The following is a 24847-nucleotide window of genomic DNA, read 5'->3' on the forward strand; positions in this document are numbered from 1 at the left end:
AATTTTTGACTTTTTAGGCTAAATTTTCACAGACATTTAAGTATTCAGCGTGCCAAGTTATATCCACAGAAAAAGTTGTCATTATTCAGTTTTATCCAGTGCTGCGTTGCTTTTTGGATAGATATCACTCAAGATGCCTTTTGGATAGATACCAGATAGGTCTATGATTTTTCATGTTTGTCTGCTCACCTGTAGCCCTTCTCTAACTGCCTCCAGGAGATATGGGATGATGGAGTAGTTCCACAAGTCGGTAAACCAAACTCTAGAACCATCTACATCTATTGGACAAGAGAGGAAGAGCCGTGGACCTAGAAAAGAAAATTCACAGATTACAGTCAAATCATGATCATGAGATGCATCAAAATAGGATCAATCAACAACTTCCAAGTCTCTAGAGAAAGGAGCCCAGGATGAGAAAACAAACATACCTATCTGGTGCACTGCTCTTCCCAAGTGTTTAAAAATCTTTTCAAACAACTTGAAAAAGTATAGCTTTTCAGGAGAAAACAATTAATCAGATTTCATAATGCAGTGTGCATCAAGGACTTAACGAGGTCTATTACAAAGAGTTTAGAAACTTCTCATACAATTTCCTTGAGAGGACATTGCAATCTAAATGTAGGGTTTTAAAGAAACCTTTTTTACCTGATGTAGTACAAGGAAATATAATATATACATTTATGTTGGTCTAGAAACACATTTGTTGCCAAAATGGGCAGAACACTTACCAATAGTAACATCAGAGGAGCTGTGAGCCTCCAAGAACTTGTTCAGATGTTGCCAGACCTTGGGAATCCAATCAATGATTTTAACCAGCTCTGCATTTCTCATCCTGCCACTGATTTCTGTTTCAATTAGTTTTCTTCTCAGGAAACGACCAAGAAAGCCCTTGACTGGCTCAGTGTGGTTAGCACATAACACCCATCTACAGCAGGACAGTAGAAATGTCTGTCATTTATCTTTCGTACTAAAGAACACAACTCTTCTGGCTAAATTTTACTTATTATAGGGTTATCCCACTCTCATATTTTTCCTAGCAAAAAATATTTTAGAATTATGAGTTCACGAGACTAAATACTTCATGTTTTGATTCGTCTCATTTTCATTCTCATTCAATATCTGCTTTGCCTATTATCATATTTTAAATTTGTTTGAGGATCTAATATCTTGAAAAACCTCTGAAAAGTAAAAGATTTATGAACTCTAGTTATTTTAATAACAGAATCATAATGTAAAGCTGCACATGTTAGGGCAACAACTAGCAGAGAATGGTATTTCTCCTTCAGTTTGCCATTTCAGCTGATAAGAACAACTGCAGATGACTCAGTAGCCCTTACTCTCTTGCCACTTCAAAAACATAAATGAGAAACATGAATAAACAGTACCTGAAATTATGGTGAAGTTGAAGATTAGGTGTTGAGGAGGTGGCTTGGTTCATTGTGCCAATAATATACGGACTATTAAAAAAAAAAAAGAAAACAAGCAAATCAAACTTGGAAACTTTGTAAACAAACCCCACTTTTTAATAAGATCTTAACGTTAAAAAAGAATTATTCAACCCTCTTTTGTCAAAGCAGGTTTTTGCCATTATAAATAACCAGATTTTCTACTGAGAATTTGAATTATAAGAACATTAAATTATGAAAGCAAAATGGAAGTTTCAAAATAGACTCCTTCATTAAAAACAGGCCTTTAGTATGGAACATCTACTGCATGAAAGGAATGCAGATTACCCATACCCTCCACTACATTTTTATTACTTATTACAGAAAAATTAACAGTTTTATGAAGCAAAAAACTCTGAGGCTTTTATGAAGCACTATCTATAACATTGTTTCTGGCCCTCTCAGTTCAACTCTATCAAATTAATCCAGAGTTCACTTTGTGATCACATTTTGGACTGTGGTTGTCTGACTGCAGTATAGGGATTAGGAATGTGGTTCTAATATTTCTTTACCATTTGTGGTACTTGCAGTTTAGAAGTCCATTAAAGATCTCTCCCAGGGAGCTAACATGATGCAAATTATCCAGAATGATTACAAGAGGCATATCCACAGCATTATTTTCACTATTACACTGGTCTGCTAGGTTCGACAGGTACTGGCGGAGTTCCTGCAGAGCATACACAAAAAAGAGCTTTCATCATATTCCTTGTAAAGCCAGTTAAGACAGATGCTACTGTATTTGTCATGAAATCTAAAGCGAAAGAACCTGCCATCTTACCAGTGTCCACATTCTCCTCATAGAAATACAAAAATATGGTTCTCCTTCTCTTCTGTATGTTATGCTAAAGATTCAAAGACTATATCAGAAATCCTGTGTGGGATAAGGTCCTCAAGGAAGTAAGATTTTGTCTTTTGGTTTATGTTTTTTCATTTGTGCTGTTCTAATCTGATGAGGTCTGAAATGTATTTTTTCTTCTTTTCAGGAACTTGTTCAAATCTCTATATACTAAGCCAGAGAGTTGTTTTACATTTCAGCTAGGTTTGTTATAGGTTCTTGCAACTGTATTTCTATCTAAGTAAAGCACACAGAATTAATCTCAAATAAAGCAATCCTCAGCAGAGGCCAAATTTGGATGCCTTCAGTAATAACATGAAAGAATGATGAGCTCACAGTGCTACTGCTGGGTGACTGGGTGTGGTTGAAATGCTCTCACCATCTTTAAAGCATTTATTACATAGCATGTCTCAAATTATACTAGTGGGCTACAACCACACTTTCAACCAGCTCTTTTCTCCAGAGGAAAATTTGCCTAAGGCCATCAAATATACAGCTTTTTTTTTTTTTAACCTAGAAATTCATTGGAGGTATATTCAGCAAAAACAGAAGTACATAAAAAGCAGAGACATGCCTTACCAGCTCAGGAATGTGTCTGGACAACAGTAACTACAGAAACAGCTTATGCAGATTACTACTGCTGATACTTGCAGCTGCACAAACTCTGACAGCCTAGAGATGCATTTGATGGTTTTTGGAAAAAAGCCCACATGCAACAGGGATCACTGAAGTTGCTGGGAATTTTATACAGGTGTTTAAGTTCCTCAGCAATTCTCAGGCTCCTAGCCACTTGAAAATCATGACACCTTTAGGTGCTTAAATACACACCTGGAAGCCTACTATTTCAGGCCAACAAACAGGTGAAACTGCAGATTTGAAAGCCTTAATAGCATTCCCTTCAAGACCCATACAATGCTTTAAAAAGGAAGGTAAATTTAAAATCATGTTAGCCTATTTTTGATGAATAAAAAAGAAGCAGGCTCTCATTTCTGATATATGGTAACATTTGTTGTGCAAGGATGATTTCTGTTTCCTCACCTTACTAGATTTATGGTCCACGTTGAAGGTTGCAATAATTCCATCAGTCAACTCCCTGCCCTCTCTAAGGACCATATACTCAGAGAGACGATTTGCCAGGTATGTTTTACCAGTGCCACTAGGGCCAGACAAGATAATCCGTCTATGTTCCATCAAGAGAGAGACATAGCGCTGCAGTATAGGCTTTGGGATCAGCGATTCAAACACCAGGCAGTCCAAACTGTTCTCACAGATACCTGCAAAAGTAAAAGATTCCTCACTTAGGGGGATTCCCAATTTTTTCTAAATTACTTGCATTTTTAAAAGATTTTTTACTAAGTAGTTGTAATGCTGAAAAGCATCTTATTAGTGAAGCCTGAACAAAATCAAAGTTAGTTGAAACAGCTGATTAGGCACCACAGAGAACTGAAAAATGTTATTTTTCTGAATGTCCTGGACTCAGTAATTGCATGAGAAACCCCCAAAATGCAACTCTGAAACAGTGGATTTAGACCTAACGTAATCAAGCTGTTCCTTCCTCCAGACATAAATCCCTTCCCTGCCTCCGGTATCCCTCATGATAGAGCAGGGCAGATATATAAAGCAGTTACAGGGAGAGCAGAAGTGGCTGTGAGTTTAGCATGCATCCTGCAGCATTACAGCTTTCCCAGTTTTCAAACCACTCAACTACAATCTGTTGTGTCCAAGCCCTTCTCTGGATAAAAGTTATCATAAAAATGATTCCACTTGAACACATGAACCATCTGTTTCACTGTTATTTTGTCAGGTACAGTATGTTCACACAGAATTTACCTGTTTACTTTTGATTCTGTAGACAAAAAAACAGCTATCATCAACTCCCCCTACTTTCCCAAACACTTGTAATTAAACTCCTTCTCCGTGTGCTGATAGTTATCTCTCCTAACATAAAACTCCTACTGATAAGCATTTACGCAATATCAGCCGTCACTTTAGGCAAAACTGGCTCAGGGAAACATACATTGCTTGAAAACAAACAGAAGAAAAGGAAGTTGGCAGATCATACACAGACAAATATCTGCACCCCAATGGTTGGAATATTAACTATTTATATAGGCAGGTTTATATCTCAAAGGTATAAATGAATAACTGATTCTCATCAATTAAATATATTTTTATTTTATTGAAAAATGTTATCACATATGAACCTTCAAAGTACAAGTCAAGCCACTGCAAGTTAAACAAAGTCGGATTGCAGCTTTATAGATATGGCTAGTCCTTAAGCAACATTTTGATTGACATTATACTATTGAACAATGTATTCTAATTAAGCAGAATGCTCTGGGTTTGCATCAAGCCTCAGTAAACTGGGATACTTCCTGGCTTAGTTTGTCTTTCTGCTTGCTACACAAGGTAATTGATTTCTTTTACTAATATTCGGAAATCAAAATACTTTCAGTTAAATGCCACAGCCACACTCTGAACTTGCGCTACCGGGAGTCTGGCATAGCTCATGAGTATCATGCTGCTCTACAGCTCTATGTGGATCTATGCTAGATGCTTCACTGGCGTAACCTGGGGCAAGCTGATGTACATTCAAAATACAGTGGTTGAGGATTTATCCTCAAATCTAGTTTCATAATAGTCCTATAAAAATGGTTTCCTAAGAAACCAAATGGGCTTATGGGAGAAATATAAACATTACGTTCTTATCAGCATCACATAATGAAACTGATGCAAATTTTGAAAACAACACATTTTGAAAAAATTTCTTTCAAAGAAGATCCAGAGCTTAAGATATCTTGGATTCTGGGATCCTGCCTTACCTAAGGAGAGACTCTTAAGCAAGTTAGATAAAGCCTAATCTTTTTTATTCTGCATAAAGTAAATAGCAAATACAGCTGTTACATAGAGGTGAATGAAATTCTGAGGATTTTATTTATTTGGAATAGTACTGTCCCGCTCAAACAATTCCACTGTGTCACTTGCGGTGTGAAGCGTTTTCCAGCATGACTCGAGGCACCAATTTAAGACCTCTGGAGAAAACTGCTATGTGTATAATTATTTCTACTGCTACAGGTTGAAAATTTGCTGAATTTATAAATGGTCACTAAATCTCTGCAGTGCCTAGCACTGTCTCTATCAAACGGGAAGACAAGGGCTACAATGCCAGTAAATTGAACACAGAGACAGGAAAAAGAAACACAATAAAAAGGTGTCACTCCTCCGAGTTTCTTGATGCAGCAACTTTGATAAAACTGTAATTACTGAAAACTATGACCGAGGAATCAAGTATAATTACCTTTGATAGTAACTGAAATGGTGTTGTTTTCTCCAACTAGGTAGCCGCAAGGCAGCAGCTCAGGTGTCTCTGCACTATTTGTGCGTTTGATTTCTCCAATGCTATAGCCCAGAACACTGTCTGAATTCAGTCCCAGCTGACTCACTGGATCCACATGAATGATATACTCCTATGGTGAAAAAGGGATATGAAAATTTAGGCAACATTGCCATCTTTGTGCCTGTAGGTTCTATGCTACAATAGTAATAAACCCTCTGAGAGTTAAGTATTGCTTGGTACTGTCAAAATCCCGTACAAACGCTACTAAGTTAATCCTCCCAAAAACCATATGGAGTAGACAAGTAACTATGTACTTTACAGATGGTGAAACTAAGAAAAGCAGAGTTAGCTGACTTGCCCAAAGTCACACACTGAGTCTTTGTCAGAGACAAGATTGTCACAGAGGAACAACATTCAGTGCTTCCTGGATGTAAACCCAAATTCAAATCAGGATGCATATCTGAGCCCCTGTATAGGCTTCCTGTTGTCAAATATGCTGGGAACGCTGAATGGGAGAATTCAAACTCACAGCACATTGTACTCATTTACCTTAAACAACCGCCTAACAACGCCATCCAGAACATCCCATTTGGTCTTGCCGCTGACTCCAATGCAGCCTATGAGGAAGGTGCGGGGCCTGGAATCCTGAATGCACACACGGATAAATTTAAATCAATAAATCCTAATCATGTCAGACAAGCCTGCGTAAGGTAATTAAAATACTGCCTATTTTTTTGTGTTGTTTAATTAAACAAAACAAAACAAAAAAACTATTGCAGACTAGTCCCGTAAGGCAACTTGAACCAGAGTTGTTGGCATTCTGCAGTTCTAAGGAAGCAGGAGCTTAGTGAGTGCCTTGTCTATCAGTAGTGATACACTGGTGAATTATTTTGCTGAGAAAATTTTTAAAATGTTTTGGAAATAAAAGCCTGCAAAACAGACTGGAACATGGCAGAGAATTCAAATCCAAAGTCGCTCGTATTTCAAAACTGGAGACAAAATACAACTCACCTCCTTCCATTTCATTTCATCCTGAAAGTTGACAACTATTTTAACATGCCTGCCTCCTTCTTTCCGAGCAGAGCCATCGCCAGGGTCATCTAACAGCATGTCTGCGAACAGAAAACATCAACGGCTGCACAGCTGTATCTTGACAACAACAAGCTTCATGCCTCTAACTGTAGTCAAACAAAAAACATCTGGGCTTCTCATGTCCAGAGATAAAATGCGAGAACCAGGTTTACTGACTTCCCTAGCAAATATGAAGATTACTCTTAAAATGGGAAGGACAATGAAATTTATTAGTCACTTACTCTGTATTTTCCTTCCTACCAAATAAAACAGCTCCCTGGCAAATGTACACCATTAAATGGCTCTGAACATGGCTCTCTGTAGCTGAGCTCATAATTGGACAACCATGCTCTGGGGTGTAGCAGACCGATGATGACATTCGAAGAGAAGGCTTTTTGCCAGCTCCTGACATATTTCCACACCTTAGCTGTTAATAATTCTCATGCTTTCATTTTTCCACAGCTAACCAAACCAAATCTTCCAAGTACAGGATAAAACCTGCCCACCATGTTTCTCATTAAACTCACCGAGACTGGTCGACTCCGTGAGGTTCAAACTGTGTTGAGAGAGACCCACTGAGTGTCTTGGGGAGGATGAAATGGAAACCTGAGATTGAGCCCTGCTACAGCTGCCATGGTTTTCAGATTTCAGCCGATCATTTTCTGCTTTTAATTTTTCAATCTCACTCTTCAAAAGACAATTCAGTAGTTAGGAGGCACAGTGAAAACATACACTTAAAAGAGAGTAACAGAAGTAACTGAAAAATACACACTAGTTTAGTAGAAATGCAATTTTCATAATATTTTAATTTATTTTAATAAAGTAATGATCTTTAATTATTATAACATCCCTTCCATAAAACTTTTCAAAGTATCCTACAAAACATAAATACATGGGAATTTACTGAACACTGAAATGAAGCCACTTTAAGCTAGAGCATGGCAACTGTTTAAGAGACTGTTAGTCAATGAAATAGTCTCCCCATGGGTTTCTAAGGTTGAAATTACTATGGTTGCAGAGTTCAGGGAGGCAAAATGCATTCAATTTGATTTTTAACTAAGCATTGGGCATAATATTGTAAGAAAGCAAAATGGGACTTTTAACAAGCATTCAAAAACTTCAGAATTACTTTAAAATCTGTACAGAGTGTGGGATGACCAGTCTTTAGCATGTGAACATACACTGTAATATTTGGGGCGGTTATTTCCTACCTGCATTCTGTTCATCGCCTCCCGAAGCTGGTCAAGCTGATGAGCAGAGCTAAGGGCTTCCAGACGAATATCAGTCAACTTCATCTCTTTGTCTCTTAGCTCATTGCGTAACTGCATGACTGTTTCAGCTTCACTGTCAGTGCATTCAGAAATACTGGAGAAAATTGAAATATAGGCACTAAACTAGATCACTTGTTAATTTTCATAGTGTTTCACTGGCATTTATTAGTAAAAGGAAAAAAGAAACCTCTCTTATTCTGCAGGAAGGAGGCAAAAGTTTTGGTTTATTGTGTCAATGATAACATAAATCAGGTGTTAAATAAGTCATGAAAAAATTAGAGACTAGTCAAACAGATATGTTTGAAGGTAATTTTTCTTTAATCAGCATATGAAACAGAATTCTGGAAATCATCTACTATTGGATAGTGTTCATTTTTTTCATGGTAGTTGCCATAAAGGAAATATTTTAAAGCCAGAATCCAAGTAAGTGAAGGGGGTGCAGGCAGTAGCAGCAGTCGGTTGGAGATTGATGAGTTTACGGAAAGATTTAAAGCTCACCAGGTGTGCACAGCTGGGTTTCCCTGAAATGTTCTGGAGGGCTTTGGAACTCTACACCTACTCAAGCATGATAAATTCCTGTTCACTTTAAAGCACTCATGCTTAAAAAAATTTTTGTGTTCTTCTTTCGTTCTCCTCCCAGAAAGATTCTGGATGAGTAACATTTCAGCACACATGTAAATGTATCCATAGAAAGATCAACTACACAGCTGCATGCTTTGAGGGAGATTTCATTTAAAATGTCTCTCCCTAAGTCAGGTTAATGAGAGATGTTTTCCCCACCAAAAAGCCAGTAAGCCAAAATACACACACTACCCTTTCCTCAGTTCATGTATTTGCTCTTTTCTTAGCCTGTGCTTAGCCTTTTCGCTTTCAAGAGTCTAGTCAAGACAAGACGTATGCACATAGTATTTTGACTGAGATAGATGGGATCATCATTTGCCAGTTTTCTGGCCTTAAGAGTTCTAAAGCACAACTTGCTGCAGTCATGAGAAACTATCGTCTGATACTAACATTTCACCACCATTATTTGGCTGAAAACTATTGCTATTGTTTTCATCTCTTTATATGAAAACAAGTGATGGCAAAAATTCAAGTTTGGGTACTTATTCAGATGCATTTGCTTTGAAATCAGGCTGGAAGTTTTGTATGACATCTACAAGTTCGTAAGGCTGTCTGATAATTACAGGTTTGACAGTGCTATCTCTGACAACTTTTTGTATTTATCCCTACTCAAGTGAAGAAGCGACTGACAAAACTGACAGAAAATCTGTTTTACAAAGTTTTCCAAGCATGCTGTAAATGTGAATTTAGACTTAACAGTGCTCTAAGTCAATTGTTTAACTTTATTTCATAGGTGGCCAAAATGAAACATCAAGATCGTGTGCAACTTTCCCATGAATGTAAAGTGAGTTAAGCAACAACGCAGAAGCCCTGACTTTAAAGCCTGTATTTCATTCTCATACAAACACAAGCAGATGGGTATGGTTTGGTCATACAGATGAGCCCATCTAATAACTTGCTACTATCAAAAGGGGCAACTTTGTTCCCATTCCTCATTGCCCAGCCTTCTCCTGGCTGTGCTGTCATGCCCTCATGTCATCTCTGGAACTGAGCCAATTCAACTCACTAACCCAGGAAAAAATATTCACATTTTTGTCATATTATTTTTCACATAATTTAATATGTTGAATCGGCTCCATGGAATTGCCTGATAAGTAGCAGAACCAGTGCAAGGGAAGGATCAGGCACAGGCAGCAGAGAGATACAGAAGGAAGGAGGAGGAGATTGCCTCCATTCATCAGATGCAAGATGTTAGATCAGTGCAGCTCTATCACTAAACTGTGATGTTTGATTCCCAGTAAATTCTTACCTTTATCTGAATCTGTCTACTTAACTAGGAACTCATCACTGCAGATTAGTAAAATAGGTGCTGTCTTTAGCCAACAGAGAAAGCAAAATCCCAGACTTGACCTGGTTTGACTAATTAATAGCAAGAGATCCAATTAGTACTGCACTCCAAGGTCACCCTGGCTATAAATATTCTTCATACAGAACAGGTTCTGCTGAGATAACACCCCCAAAAAATATTAAATTATACTATGGTAAAGGTACAGTGATTTTTGGCTTCCTACCAATGCCAAGGCAATGGGTTGGGAATCAGCTTACATATAAATTCAACTTTCCTATCTTCTGCTTGTAATCTGTGCAGACTGCAGAACAGCCAAAGTAGGCAGTAGTATCTTTGCTCATTGTTTTGCCACTATGACAGGGTTAAGGATATTACCAGATACAACGCACTTAGCAAAACAGGGCTTTTGTCTGGGAGATAATAAAAATATCCCTTGGGAGTAGGACCAAGCCAGTGGCAACAGACCAGCTCTGATCTGCAGGACAGTCTTTTCTGGGCCACTGTGTCTTCTACTGTGGCCTCATGGTGAGCAACTGCTTTTGGTAATGCATGCAACTGAACAGCTGTCAAACTCTTGTGGTGCTTATACAGATTTGCAGATTCTTACACAGAATCTGTTTGATTCTGGAAAGCGGCCTAGAGTGTCCGGTAAAACTAGGATCTTTTCTAAACATGCTATTTCTCTATTGCTCTGCCAGCACAGTGAGATTCCTTCCACTTCATTTTCCAAATCTGGCATTTCCAAATCACTTACTACAAAGGCAAAAAAAAAAAAAGAAAAAAAAAAGCCACTTACAGAGAATTGGAATGAGAAGCTCTCAGCAATGGTGTTGAAACAGTTGAGTTATGGTGTGGTAGCTTTGGTGATGAAGGTAACGAAGAATCGGTCATCTCCTCAATATCTGAATGAGAAGATGCTGACTTGGGAGATTTTTTTTTACCAAAAGCTTGCTTGAAGGAGCTGCGTAACTGAAAAAAAACCACCACAAGAGTGGAGACATCATTAACAATGAAAGCAGACAACAAAGCCACAGAGTAAAAACTCTAACATGCAAATATTCCAAACAATACAGCCATATTCACATGTATTTTTAATAGGGGTAAAAGAAAATCAAAAGCTTTTTTTCCTAAACAATTTTATGAGATTAATAAGGTAAATTTTCAATAGGACTGGATATCAATGCCTCCTATTTTTAAAATAACTATTTCATAACAAACACAAAATTCTGTTCAGTGCAGTGGGTTTTATAGCAATGTTGTAACTTGCAGCTATAATGTAACACGGCTCAGTCAAGGTTAATGATGCTGAAATGGTTAGTCATGTAAATGGGTGGGTTAGCTTTGTATTTCATAGTTCAAAGTAGGTCTTCCTTACCTCATTGACCTGCCAGAAGAAGCACAAGCAAAAGGGAGAAGGAGGGGGAAGGAAAAAAGACATGTTTTAACAGATAAAGCCAGTGACAAGGAAAGCTTTGGATTTCTAAGACAAACATGACCAATAATCAACAAATACCAGAAGATACTTTGAAACTGGAGCCCTATATATTCTAGAAATGGGTGGTTCAAACAACCATTCATTTTTGCACTACTTGAGGGAGACAAGATCCAGATCTCTTAACTATTTAAACTATATTTTCTCCATGGTTCAGAAGAAATTTTTGGCCAACAACCAAGTTAATATTTTATTCTTCTTTGCAGGGACAGGTATTTCACCAGCAGAAGCCACTGAATTTTCTCTACCTATCTGCAACTAAAAAGTCCTTTTTAACAGGACTGCCATTTATCAAACAAGTAGAAAATTGAATATTAATGCGACTAAACTGATGTTATCCTGAAGCTACAGTTAAACACTGCTTAACACTATCGCAAACTACATGTTGCAGAGAGTCTGGTTTAATATGAGCTGAAAGTCACTTTTAACTAGACTAGGATTTCTATGGTAAGAAATGTTGAAAATCTTTTGTTTTAGTCCTGATTGGTCAGCTGCATTGTTTCTACATAAAAAGATTTTGGCTGAGAATGTCACCAGTACTTGCGAAATAAACAACGGGTGAGTCAAACACAACTTACATATTTTCTCAGTAAAATCCTGATTTAGCTTCTTCATTTTACAACAATGTGCTCATTTTCAATAAAAAAAACAAACTACTCTCCTGTTTCTTCCACTTTTTATCTATTCTTCTTTATAATTTATTTATTCCTCTTTATAATGTTTATTCCTCTTTATAATAAAGAGATGTTTCCTTAATCTTCCTTAAAGATAGTCGTGTGTTGAATGAGAAACATAGGCTGCTATAGGATGAGATTTACTAGGTTACAATAACAAAGAATATAAGCTAAAACAAAAAATTTAAAAAATGTGTATTTATCTTAACTAAGGTTATGATCACAAAAAGTTAATCTCATAGAAATTAAGCGAGTCACTAGCAATTTACAAGTTACAGCAAATTACCTTGTTGGTAATTAACATATGACAAGGATTTGGAGATGACGTTGTTTCCATTCAACCAACGATTTTAGGGTCAGAGAAGAAATACTACTATTATGAAGGAGCTAGCAACATATTGAAGTGAAACCACTGGCATAAAAAGGACATTAAAATAAGATCCTACTCAAGAAACTGTTTCTTATCGTACAGGAGTTTCATAAAACTTTCTAAGAGGATCACATGCAAATACAGATCAAACTTCTCCCAGCTCAAACAACATTTTGTAGCAATACAGATTTATCTGTATACTCAAAAGATCTAAGAAGATTTAAATTCAGTGGGAAGGAAGGGGTGGATTGCTTTGCTGGCTACATTATAGGAGCTAGGGACTTCAGTACAAACTACAATCAGACTAAGGTCACTAAGGCAGTTACGGTCTAATTCAAAATGGAGTTTAATAGGATGTACCTTTCCTCCAGTACAGGGTACCTTGTACACAGTAAATGATGAGCAAAGAAGGAAAAATTGGAAATGAAAGGTAAGTATTGCAAAACCTCATGGAATAAATGTCTATCACAATAATTTTTTTAAAATTGGTGTTTTTTTTCTTGTAGAGCTCCATGGTAATGTTCAAAACAGAGATCTCAGAAAGGATATAACATGTTCACTTGAAAGAAGAAAGCACTATAAGCCAAAAAGAAAAAAAAGTAAAAATATTCTCTCATTATGGATTTGTTTTACTTTAATGACAGACGTGGAGTTTTCCCTAAGGGATTGGACACCGTATTACTTTTAGCCAAAACGGATCTTTGACAGTTATTTCTGCTTTACAACTGGCCTTTTGGCTGCTAAGGTAAAATTCATTCCTACGCAGAGTCAACACAAGCATATACATCAGTTACAATCCAATTAAGTCTTCAAAAGAGAGTTTACACAGGATTTAAACAGTGCATAGTCCTTGTGCTGACCTGTTGCATGAAATGGAGGAAGGAGGAGTTGAACGGCTAGATTTCACTGTGCATGTTCTGACAATTTTATATAAACCTCACACAATCTGTTAAAATACACTCACCCAGTTCTTCCTCTTCTTTTTCTTTGAATCACTTTCTATGTTGCTTCCCACACTAGAGTGGCTGGTAGCACTGTTAATACTGGAGACGCTATCTGAAGAGTGCTGCCTTCGGATCCGCAGGTCTGTGGGCTGAGCAGCTCCAGTACCTGGATTCACGGGAGGCAATGCCAAAATTATTTAAGAAATTTGATATTCTGTGTTAATCATTCAATTCTAAAGAAATATTTTGGGAAATAAACAAATTTACAGTCATTTGCACCAACTGAGGCACTGTGTAGTTCAAAGCAGTGCTACCTAATCCTTGTTTCTCATGAAGAGATTAAAATTTTAGACACAGATCCTTCCAACCTTTTCTTCAGCAATCTGTCCCAGCATAAATCACTGGGAGTAATAGAAGTGAGATATTACACGACTGCATTCAGTCAAATTCAGGAAAATTACATTCAGGACATTATAGAAAATGCTGAAGAAAATAAGGCCATTACACAGCATGACACAGCTTGGAGAAGGGCTTCTTTGCTCCCTTTTCATGTCAGTATCTAGAGGGGTGAATTACTAAATGCTGACAGTAAATTCGGAGAGATCACACAGAAAAGTTTTGTTAAAATGCTTTCTCAATCATTTCATCATAGAATTTACCGTACTGTTTACATAGATATCCATTTAAAAACCCCACATTATACCAAAACAAGTTACTAGAGCGTGGTCATGAGACAAAATAGATCTCTGACAGGTACAGTTACATCAGATACTACCAAGAGGACTCATGTCTCATGAGCACTGCACACTTGCTAAATGTAGTGCTTGCTTCTCACCTTTGCAGTTGAGCTCAGGTGTGTTGATGACTCCATTAATGGCAGCCTGGGCAGCAGCATTTTGCTTCTTCAGTAGTTCGATAGTCTTCCTTAACTCATTCAGTTCTGAATCCTTGAAGATGAAACAAAACTGGTGATATGTCTGAAAACACAGATGGTATCTAACGGCTCCCAAGGTACTATCTTTCGAGCTGAGCCCTGGTACTTCATAGAGCAGTTAGGGAATATATATGTAAAAAGAGATGAAAATGAGGTTTGACCTATCTGGGGAAGCACACCCTCAACAGACTACAAAATAGCTTGGTTATTGCAATACTCAATTGCAAAAATGTACATGCTCTTTAACACAGCAATAATGTATATTGAGGTACACTGTTTAAAAATCCAGTGTTGTTTATCTTGCAATGATTTGTCATAGCATTTCTTTTGGACATGCACACATGTGGATGCAATGGGAAGAAATATATCATAAAAAGAAGCAATACTGAAGGCTAGCATCCAAAGCAACAATTTGTAGGAATAACCTGATTGGCTGTCATAACATAACAGTGAAGCAAACAAGTATTTTCTACCAAGCTTTTATTACATTTTACTACTTCACTACAATTGAGAAAACTAAGGCAAACATCGTACGTGATCTTTTCTACAGCTACTGAAGGAGCAAGAGCAACAAAGCTGGGAACAGAACTTCAGACTTCTGTACTGACAGTGCCCTTCCCCTTGCCTTAAAGTCTTCACCAATAAATTGGTCTAAATCACATACACATTTTACTTTAAATGCAACTGAAAAGTTCAGCTTCCCTCTAAATCTGTCAAAAGCACCACAGCTGTGACAATCCTTAAAAGTCACCTTGGATCTGCCCATCTGGGATACACATCATTGTAACTATATCTTCCACAAATACTTCTCAGACTTGCCTTTTGTTCAGCTGTCATTGTCAGGCTCTGCAGTCTAATGGTCATGTTTCCCAGACTCTGCTCAAATGCTGCCACAAGGTGAGCCTGAAAGTTAAATGACACAGAAGAGTGAGTATTCTGCTCTCTCCCACAAACAAGAATATTTATGCAGGTACTTAAATGTACTACTTAGTGTATTTCTTTTTTGTCATTGTTGTATAAATGATACAGAGAAAATAGGAGAGATTAGAAAAGGCCATATGAATTGAGCATACGTTGCCAAAATATTTATAAACAAATTTCCAGGAATAATTTAATTGTGGAAAATTAGAAGTGCCAAAGGCAACAGACCAATTGCAAAACTTTAGAACATGACAGGTCACTCATGTAAAGCGACTGCTAGCAGCACACTCTGAAATCATGCAGCTTGGGGCTATAAACCATGCCCTGCTGGGCGGCAGCTGATGCCAAACACTTTGGAAAACAGATCTCCTATCATGAAACACAGGAAGGAAAAAGAGACAAAATAAACCATGCCCAAACATCTCCTGCTATTAAATTTTTGAATGGAGACTTAATCTCTGACTTTTTATATGGGTCTTTATTAGCATCTGTAGAGTTACTTCGTGATAGTCTTCAAGTACCCTCTTACACAGTTAATGTAACTCTTGCCACAGAGCTTTTGGCAAAAATTTTAAAGCTCTTCCAGACAGTAATGATAAATAAAAGAAAAGGCAGCAGCACTCATAAGTTTTAGGTGGATGCCTTGACAATTAAAATAAAATAGAAAGGAAGAAATAAAGTATAAAGTAAAACAGAAAACAAACTTTTAGATATAGAAGATGCATCACCCAGAAACTGCCTTCCAACTAGATAAATATTTTCTTTATGAATATTTCCCCCTGAATTCCAGACTTCTATAGTGGCCTTGACACAGTGGAAAACAGAACTAAAATTTAACACAGAAAAAGAAAGGCAAGAGTACAAGTTTGCATCAGAGAACTTTCAAGATTCTCTCATGATACTTCTAATTTTTTAATTAAACAGTCAAGATTTACATAATCTGTACTAAACTAGATGATGAGAACTCAAAAAAACCATAAGAAGTTGCTATGAGAAGGTCTTACACCGAGGACATTTCTGAAACTCTGTTTATATTTAATTGTTTTGTGTCAAGTAAAGAAAGGAGTGGTAGCTTTGTTTCTTAACAGTACTGTCATTAAAAGCCAATTGAAAAATCATATAACAGAAATGAAATTGAGTAAAGGAGTATAAAATAGCCTATAAAACTTATAAGTGTTTCAATTTAAAGATATTAGAAGGCAATTTAAGAGTGCATTTTAGATGAACAGAGAAAGCTTGAAAATGCACCATCTGCATTTTCTCATAAGCAATTATTAAGTATGTGATGATAATTGAGAGAATTAAATGCTTCTGAAGGCAAAGAAAAATGATTGTTTTTATTGCCAAATGCTAGAGACTACATATAAAACTTCAGTTCTCTGGAACTACAATTAGGTTTAAAAGTTCGTTAAAATGTTTGAAGAATTGATATTTATAAGAGTTTAGAAAAAAGTGTTTTTTGCAAACGTTTTTAAATGAAGTCATAAAAATGTTATCACATACTGATGTGTTAGCTTTACATTAAAAGAAACGCAGACTAAAGATAGCTATCATACTGTTTGTAGACTAACAGTTCAGAGATCTGAAAAAGACTGGTAACCCAGCCAGCCAGTAGACTGTGCAAGACTGCCCAAATACTGTGGAATTTTGTAAGCAAAGGGAATAGTGAAGGAGACTAATAAATCCTAACAAATCCAACAAGGCTTTTTTTCCCCTTAGTTATTAAGCTATGATCCTAAATATGTACAATCTTAAAATCACTACATGAAGATTAATATTTTTAGATTTAAAAGTATGTTTACTAGAAAACATAGAAAGTTAATTTAAAAATTCATAGCCTTATAAGTAACTAATTTAACAAGTCATGCTTAGTTACCCATATCCAACCCAAGTTAGTTGATCACCCTTTCCATATACTGGACAGCAGATAACATATCAGCAAAATTAGTAATATCAAGGTCAGTTTCTGAGGACGAAGCAATTTGTTTTCAGGCAAACAGACCGTGGGAGTCACAGAGGTAGAGTTCACGTCGTGCTGTCCAGCGGGCGAACTCGGGAAGCCAGAGAAGTGAGCGGAGCGCTAAGATGCCTCCTCCACAGAGAGGGATAATGATGGGGACTGGACTACTGCAATTCTGCAGCTTGCCCACGGATGCTTGCTCAGCAGCTGCGCTTGTATTCAGCTAAAAGGCCTCCCCAAAATTTGAGTGCATCCCACTCACAGTGAAAGTCCATTTGCTAAATATCATCTAGAACTTCCTAGTGCCTGGGCTCGCTACCCTTTCCTGTTTCCCCCCAAAATACCGAGAACCCCGTGCTGATTATATTAAGGATATTAGGCTAGAATTGAAGTGAACAAAAAGTAAAGAAGAGGAAAGGTAGAGGGAGAAGATGGAAGGAACCTGATAAAAGGGAACTATGTTTCTAGTGCCACAACGAGGCATTATTTTACAGATACACATGAATATGTATAGGCATGTGAATAAATAACAGGCATAATTCAATTAAAAATTTGCTTAATTACACATGATGACCTACAATAACTGTATCAACTAATAACATTTTATTTTTTCATTAAAAATAATCATATATGCACAAGTAAAATTGTGCAAAAACTCTCCATGCAGAAAAGGACATTCTCTCAACCTAAGTGTATACAGAAAGGCAAAATCTTTCACAGAGCCATTCCAGACTTACTCATCAGCAGTGCACAGATGACTTATCCTAAATAACTGTTCTCACATTCGCAATGAAAACAAACATGAGCAGTACAATAACATGGGGACATGCATCTCTTGTTCCCACCAGCCCCTGTGAAAACAAGCAGAGCTGAGACTGTGAGAAAAATAGCAAAAATAAGTTAAACCCTCACTACGTGTTTGAAAATGTAAATATTTATTTAAAGAACAGACTGAAAAGTTTCTGTTGGACAGGCAGGGAACAAAAAAAACGATATTCAGTAATACTCAAGAATCTCAATTCACATCTTTGCAAAAGTAGAAAAAAAAAAAGGGGGGCAAATGGATAGTGAGCTTTAGAAAATAGCTAATTTTACTTTCTAGTTTGCAGGAACCCTTTTCACAAATTCTTGCCCCAGATGGCCTTAGAGTAACTCCAAGTTTGCAAGTGTGCATAGAGGAAAAATCAGAAAAGATTTGATACTTCAAATGAGGATAGGAATTCAAACTGCTTACATTAAAAGCATTAAAAAAAATCTCCTGTAAAGGAAATGTCATAAAGCATTGTCTCTACAAACAGAACTGATCTGCCTAAAGTTTGTTGGGTACAGACCTGGCCTTTTACATGGAAAAAAAGTACATTCTCCAAAGAGAAGAAGCTAACCCAGAATGATATGGAAACATGTTAGTAGGACAGTTTTAGAGACATCTCTGCAGCAAGCTGTAGCTGATTCATGAGCAAATGAGGGACAGGTTCAGATCCAAGAAGCTTAAATAGAATGAATGAAAATTTTAGCAAAGTGAATGAAGCAAGAATGAAATATTAGCAAAGTGATAAATGATGCTAACTTTCTTAAAAAAAAAAAAAAAAAGTACAGTAGCAGTATGCATAAAAAAAATGATTCCCCCAAAGACAGGAGTAGTAACCATGCACAAACTTATTGGGCAAATTAATGGGACCTGGGGTAGGCAGACAAGGGCAGAATCACTATACATGCCCTGATCCTTCTACTCTTTCCCTAAGCATGTGCTACTTACTGCTCTTGAAGACTGGCTACTAACTCCTGTGTTGAATAACAGCCTACTAAATCCAAACACTGCATAAAGAAGGATGCAGCAAAACTAAGCCAGAGTTACATGAGTTGCATAGCTGACCAAGTTCTTTATTTTTTATCACATTGTTAAATAACCCTAATTCTTGTCCTTCAACCAAACACAGGAGAATTGGTCTGTATTTAAAAAGAGAATAAAGCTTACTTGTTCACATGTGAAAGAAGCATCTGGTTGGAAAACAACTAATGTACCCAATCCTCACAAAGTTGCAGTGAAAACATAAGAATTTAATTTTTGAAAAAATTTTTCCTCCTCTTGGGAAAACAACTGAATAGCTACATGAAGCTGTAACACTTTTATTTGGCTTACACATTTACTGTGTTGTTGGTTTTCCTTTTCTATATTGCAAGCTGGATGAAGCACTGTGATGTCTGCAGCAAACATTACAGCAGATTTCCCCCTGAATCCATCCTGTGGTAGGTGTCACTGCTCAGATGAAAGCTGTCCTTTACTGTGCCAAGTTCAGTATTCCACCTATTCCAAGAGCTGAGGGACAGGAATGTCCTCTTCAGTAAGCATGCGTTCTCATGTTTACGCTTTCCCATAAGCTTAGGATACAAGTGTGATCTGATTTGATGACTATTCATGTGTAGTTTATTTATTCTAGAATTGCTTATTTTTCTAGCGAGCTTCTGTTTTTCAGATTTCTGCTATCTGTGACTACAGCACAGAAAATACAAATAAACTTGCTCAGGGTCATACATAGTGTTGCCTCAACACCTCTTGGCTTCAAAATCTTTTTTTCCAAGTGTCACCTAAAAAATTCAGCGTCTTACATTACTTCCTCATCAAATTCAAATTCCTCATAGGAAACAAGTAAGACTATTGACCACACTGGCAAAAATCAGATTTGTTCATTCTTCAAACATAACTGTGAATCAGTTCTCAGTGCCCCTTGGGCCACTGTTACCTAACGTTCCATTAGCCCACTTTTTAAGCAAGGAAAAATGCAAGTTCCTATAAATTTTTATTCCCACCAATTATAACCCCCATCTGTATCTCATCCCACCCCAACATCAAAACAAGACATGTATTTATAAAAACAGAGTTAGCCTTCAATGATCTTTCAAGATCTGAAGATGGTTTACATATGTATAAAGCCAACTAAATATTACAATTCAGTATTTAAATAAATGCATAAGACAATTCAGTAGGACAGAGTATGTTATTTACGGAAAGGTTCCAAATGCATATAGTTATTTTTTTAGACACACAGGCAATAAGAACCAAACGTTAAAGACCTTTTTGTCACTTAGAAAAACTGGGTTGGTAATTGGTGCATCATATGCATTCCCGGTAAGAGTTTGTTCTCTGAATTGTACTCACATTGGCAGTCAACTGAGTTGTCAGAGCTGACACTTTTTCTTGGGATGCATCCAACTCTCTTCGTAGCTTGCGAATCTACATATTTTAAAAAATCACTTTACTGCACCTTAATATGGAGAATTGTAATAGCAAGACACAAAAAGCAGAGTGTCTTGACAGAACATTTATGCCTGTCAAAAAAAATGTGCTCGTACCTCTGACTGGCACTTCTCTTCAGGCTGTAAAATAAAAACAGGAAAATACATGAGGACATTGCAACAGTTCATAACCAGCATGTCAAGTTTCCTGCATGTAAAACTCAAATAAGAATTTCTTATTTAGGATTTCCACATCCATATTCAATCCAGAATAATCTCCTAATTTATTTACTCCACAGGAGAAAGAAAGCAGGCTACTTGCACAATACTGTTTCCTGCAGGAAAAACGCCAAATTCTGGCTTCATTTCCCAGCCTGCCAAACAGCAAGCCTCTGAGTTTGAACTGGGGACAGGTCAAGTCCTGGCTCAGTGCATAAGGGACTGCACGAGGCTCAGGAGAGCCAGTAGTGTCACAGAACATGTGTGGTCCTGGGCAAATCCCTTATTCCCAGCCTCAGCTTGCCAGGATGGAGACCATACTTTTGCATTCCACAGTGACGCTGTGAAAAAACTGACTACCGTTTGGGTGCTGTCTAGGCGCTGCGGTGATGAAAAGCTGAGGACCCACAGCTAGTTATCTGAGCATGCAAAGTGAACGTACTGACTTCCCATTGTGGCCTGCACAGTGAAACTTTGGTTATTATGGCTAGCTTCTAACCAGAGTTATCAGCTAAGCAGAACTATATGGCAGGAAGCTACACGCTCCACTATCCTTGTGTAAACACGTCCAGTACCAGCCATCATGAAAATTATACCCATCAAACCACACTATTAGGAGCCACTCCTGCTGGGCAGCAAGCAACACAAGACAGGAACTTAAGACAGTAACTGCAGACTGCTCCTCGCGGCTCTCATGGTTATAAACGACAGCCCAGAGGAAAGGTCTGTCTTCCATCCTTCCAGCATGTTATCGGTTTTGGCTTCATAGAGACCTTGCTTGAGGCAAGGTTAATGACAGGCAGTATTTTCAATCATTTATTATCACGGTCTTAAGGCTGTGTTACACGTATAGCCTGCTTATAATTAAATAAGTATGTGAAATAATATACTGTGTTGGCCTGACAGACCTTTCTTCACAAGCAGTTATGCATGCTCTTCCAAGAGCAAGCCCTTTAATGTACTATCGTACCATGCAAGCTTGTTTCAGCTGTGGATGTGTGGTAAGCCTGGGGTTGCATCATACTTGCGCAACCATTTGAAATTAAAGACTCTCTTCAATTAACACATATTTCAGAAGTTAATTATTACCCACTGTTTGCTTTTTAAAAGGTTATGTTTTAAGAACACCCCAAAACTGTGATTGTAGCTTGCCAGAAATACATGATCCAGCTTTAATAGAGCTAGCTCGGATGCTGAGAGCAGTGAAGCCACAGGGTTTAAACATCAGCTGCTGAATACTTCCGTACAGTCCTGTGTGCACTGGAACCCGGTCCGGCCCCAGGTCACTGCAGTGAACACCCTAACTAGCTAGAAAAAAGCTACGCAAGGTATGGTGTACATGTCGCAGCCTCACCTCCCCATTAGCCTTAATTTAGTAAGTCTTCCATATTACATGTTCTAAATAGAAAATCCTTCATGAGACTGTTAAAATAAGCAAATGCAACACACATTTTTAAAACATTGTATTTTCAAACTCCAGTAAACCTTATTTCAGGATCAGATAACCTAAATGAATACATACTTGTGGAGAAAATATTACTGCCATAGTGAACAGTAACGGCTTCTTTACAATTATTAAAACCTATGCTATTAAAAAAATCTATTTAAACTATGCAAATCCTTAATAGAAGGTTGAAATGACTTTATTCAGCAAATTTAAAGTTCAAATCTCCTCAGATCCATTGAGGTCCTTTGCAGCAAAACCTATTTAGACTAGCTGTAAAACATTGATTCAAAAAATGAATTGCTGTCTAATGGGGATACTGCTGAACATCCACAACTTTTTTAAGAACATAAATATTTCTCTAAGAGCTAGTATACAGAACACATTCAAATGAAAAGTGCATTTTTCTCCTTCTTGGATGACAAAAGTAACTTGTACAGTAAGACCAGTCAATTCAATAATTTGATTAGTAAACCCAGATTGTTCATTTCATTATACTCACTGTTGAATAAATAGAAGATGTACTGGACACCAAAGAGAGAGAAGAACCATGCACTAAAGGAAAGGAAATAAACAAGCTGCATATAAATACAGTAAGCACATAGTGGAATCATCTCACATCATCTATCACCAACTATCAGCCTACTGAGGAAATATTTTCAGAAATTTCATCATCCATCATAAACTTAATTACATTATTGTCCTAATAACGCTCAATTTGAAGAAAATACGTCCAGCTAACACAATCCACAAACTTTGATTTGGTAGAGCTGTTTTAACAATGTAATACGAACAGTATTTGGGGGGAGCGAAGGGCTGTCAATAAGGTTAAAAAGAAAAGTTTTGATGACAATTTTTTTTGGAAATAGATATTTCTCTGGGCTGTTTATCTTAAGATTGTTGCAAAAGGGCATATTCAGGACAACAAAGAAGCAAATTCACTGAAATGCAGGAGAGATTACAAAAGTAAATTTATCTACTTCATCTTTAGATTTAGATCAGATTTCCAGGGGCTTTTTGTTTGTCTTTTCTTTTTAAGGAGCTCAAACACAGAAAGGTGGAGATGGCACGAGAGGACCATGACCCCCAGCTCCAGGATCTAACCAGGTGCTCCAGAAGAAGATTCTGAGCACCCAGGTCAAAAACCTCTGTCTAATTTTGGGGCTCTGAATTGTCCTCTGGAAGCAACTATACCTTTCTGCTGCCTATAGGAACTGTGGGGGTGTCGATGATCTGAATGCTCCCTCTCCTTGCAGCTTTGTGTGGTCTTTTTTAAAATAATAACATTTCATTAGCAAGACAAAGTTCTTTTTCTCCTACAAAACTGACCTGAGTGAAAACATGGCTATAAAAGCTTTTCTGGAAAAGAATCAGGTTCAAACAGTTTTTGCATTTAAATATACATTCGGTAAAAGGCATACATATACATTGATTCTTCAGGTTATTACCATTACCCTGATGTTAGGATTTACATAAAACATCATTTTCTTTTTGATTATGTTGTTAAAAAAACAACTACCTGAAGCTATTATTTCTGTTAATAAAACACACAAAATTACCTTTTTTATTTTTAGAAACAAAATACTTCTACTGTAGCTTTCATTCTAAGTAGATGAATTTCATACAAATCATACAAAATCATAAGTGTTAATCGCTTTTAATTTCATCTAAATACTGCAGCCAAAAAAAGTTTAGAAAAGCTGCCATTTTGCTCTGATTACCTACTGAAATTCTCCTACATTCATAATAAATGGGTTCTGCTTTCCCATTGACATTATATCCTAAGGCAAGGCTGGAAAGAGAAGTAAACAGAGTCTGAGTTGGCTTCTGGAGGAATTTAAGACAATTTAAAAACCCACAATAACGTAAGAAAGTCACACCCATTAGCTTTTCTGGTTTGGTAATATTTTCAATTAAACTGATGCTTATAGTTAGATGCTAAAGACTGCACTGCATTAAGAACAGAAAAATAACTAGAATGAGTCAGACCTAAGGTCTGCCTAATCGCCTGTTCCATCTCGGGCTGAGGCGCAGCGAATGCTCAGGGAAAGGACTGCAAGAACAAGGCAGGTGTTCAGGGATTTTTCCCCAGGTACACCTCTGCATCTTCCGACAATCAAAAGAGATGGAAATTCCTGAGATGGAAATTATGTTCAGACTATTATCTTTCATACTCGCTGTGACCTATCTGCCATTAACTTGCTTAGTAACTTTTGAATCCGCTGATACTTTTTGTCTGTAACAAAAAGGTCGTCTTCAGCTAAAAACAATACTTCTTTGCAGTTGTTTTAGACCTCCTGCCAAATCAGTTCCTTGAGTGCCTCCTCATTGTTGTGATATGGGACGTAATGAATAACTGTCCTCTTTAGGATGCACTAAACTATATATTATCACCTCCTTCAGTCATCATTTTTCCAAGCTAAAGATTCCTAATCTGTTCAAACTCTCTTCATATTATAGGTGTTATGCACTTAAGGTCTCCTTGTCACCTTTCTTTGCACCTGTATTTTATCCTTACGGTAACTTTTTTTTTTTTTTTAAAGCTGGAATGACCCAAGTGTGGGTAATATTCCACAAGACAAACAACGGACTCTTATAAATATATTGTTATTTTCTGGTTTGCTTCCCTGTACCATTCCTTTGTGCAGTTTTCACTAACTAAATAGTGATGAATTCAAGAAAGCAACCACACCAACTGCCCAGACAAGAAACCGATCATCTCACACTGGAAGGGGACACAGGCACTTTTAAGTTAGCATCAACTGGAATATTTAAGACCACCCTGGG

At 37.2% G+C, this 24847-nt stretch overlaps 1 protein-coding gene across 1 annotated transcript in view; it reads right to left on the bottom strand.

Moving 5' to 3' along the window:
• Positions 1–24847, bottom strand: part of NAV2 (neuron navigator 2) — a 247619-nt gene that overhangs the window by 10410 nt on the left and 212362 nt on the right. Inside the window, exons 21-38 of the mRNA XM_067296249.1 lie at positions 22563–22615; positions 20515–20538; positions 20321–20395; positions 15102–15185; positions 14184–14295; positions 13369–13514; positions 11244–11252; positions 10665–10837; positions 7900–8053; positions 7216–7375; positions 6629–6729; positions 6167–6262; positions 5579–5747; positions 3319–3554; positions 1958–2112; positions 1386–1457; positions 729–925; positions 190–308 (exon numbers count right to left, since the gene is read on the bottom strand). Coding sequence (XP_067152350.1) covers positions 190–308; positions 729–925; positions 1386–1457; positions 1958–2112; positions 3319–3554; positions 5579–5747; positions 6167–6262; positions 6629–6729; positions 7216–7375; positions 7900–8053; positions 10665–10837; positions 11244–11252; positions 13369–13514; positions 14184–14295; positions 15102–15185; positions 20321–20395; positions 20515–20538; positions 22563–22615 — 2135 coding nt within the window. The remainder of the gene's footprint in view (positions 1–189; positions 309–728; positions 926–1385; positions 1458–1957; positions 2113–3318; positions 3555–5578; positions 5748–6166; positions 6263–6628; positions 6730–7215; positions 7376–7899; positions 8054–10664; positions 10838–11243; positions 11253–13368; positions 13515–14183; positions 14296–15101; positions 15186–20320; positions 20396–20514; positions 20539–22562; positions 22616–24847) is intronic.

Source organism: Apteryx mantelli, chromosome 4 (genome assembly GCF_036417845.1).
Source record: "Apteryx mantelli isolate bAptMan1 chromosome 4, bAptMan1.hap1, whole genome shotgun sequence".
Classification (NCBI taxonomy): Eukaryota; Metazoa; Chordata; class Aves; order Apterygiformes; family Apterygidae; genus Apteryx; species Apteryx mantelli.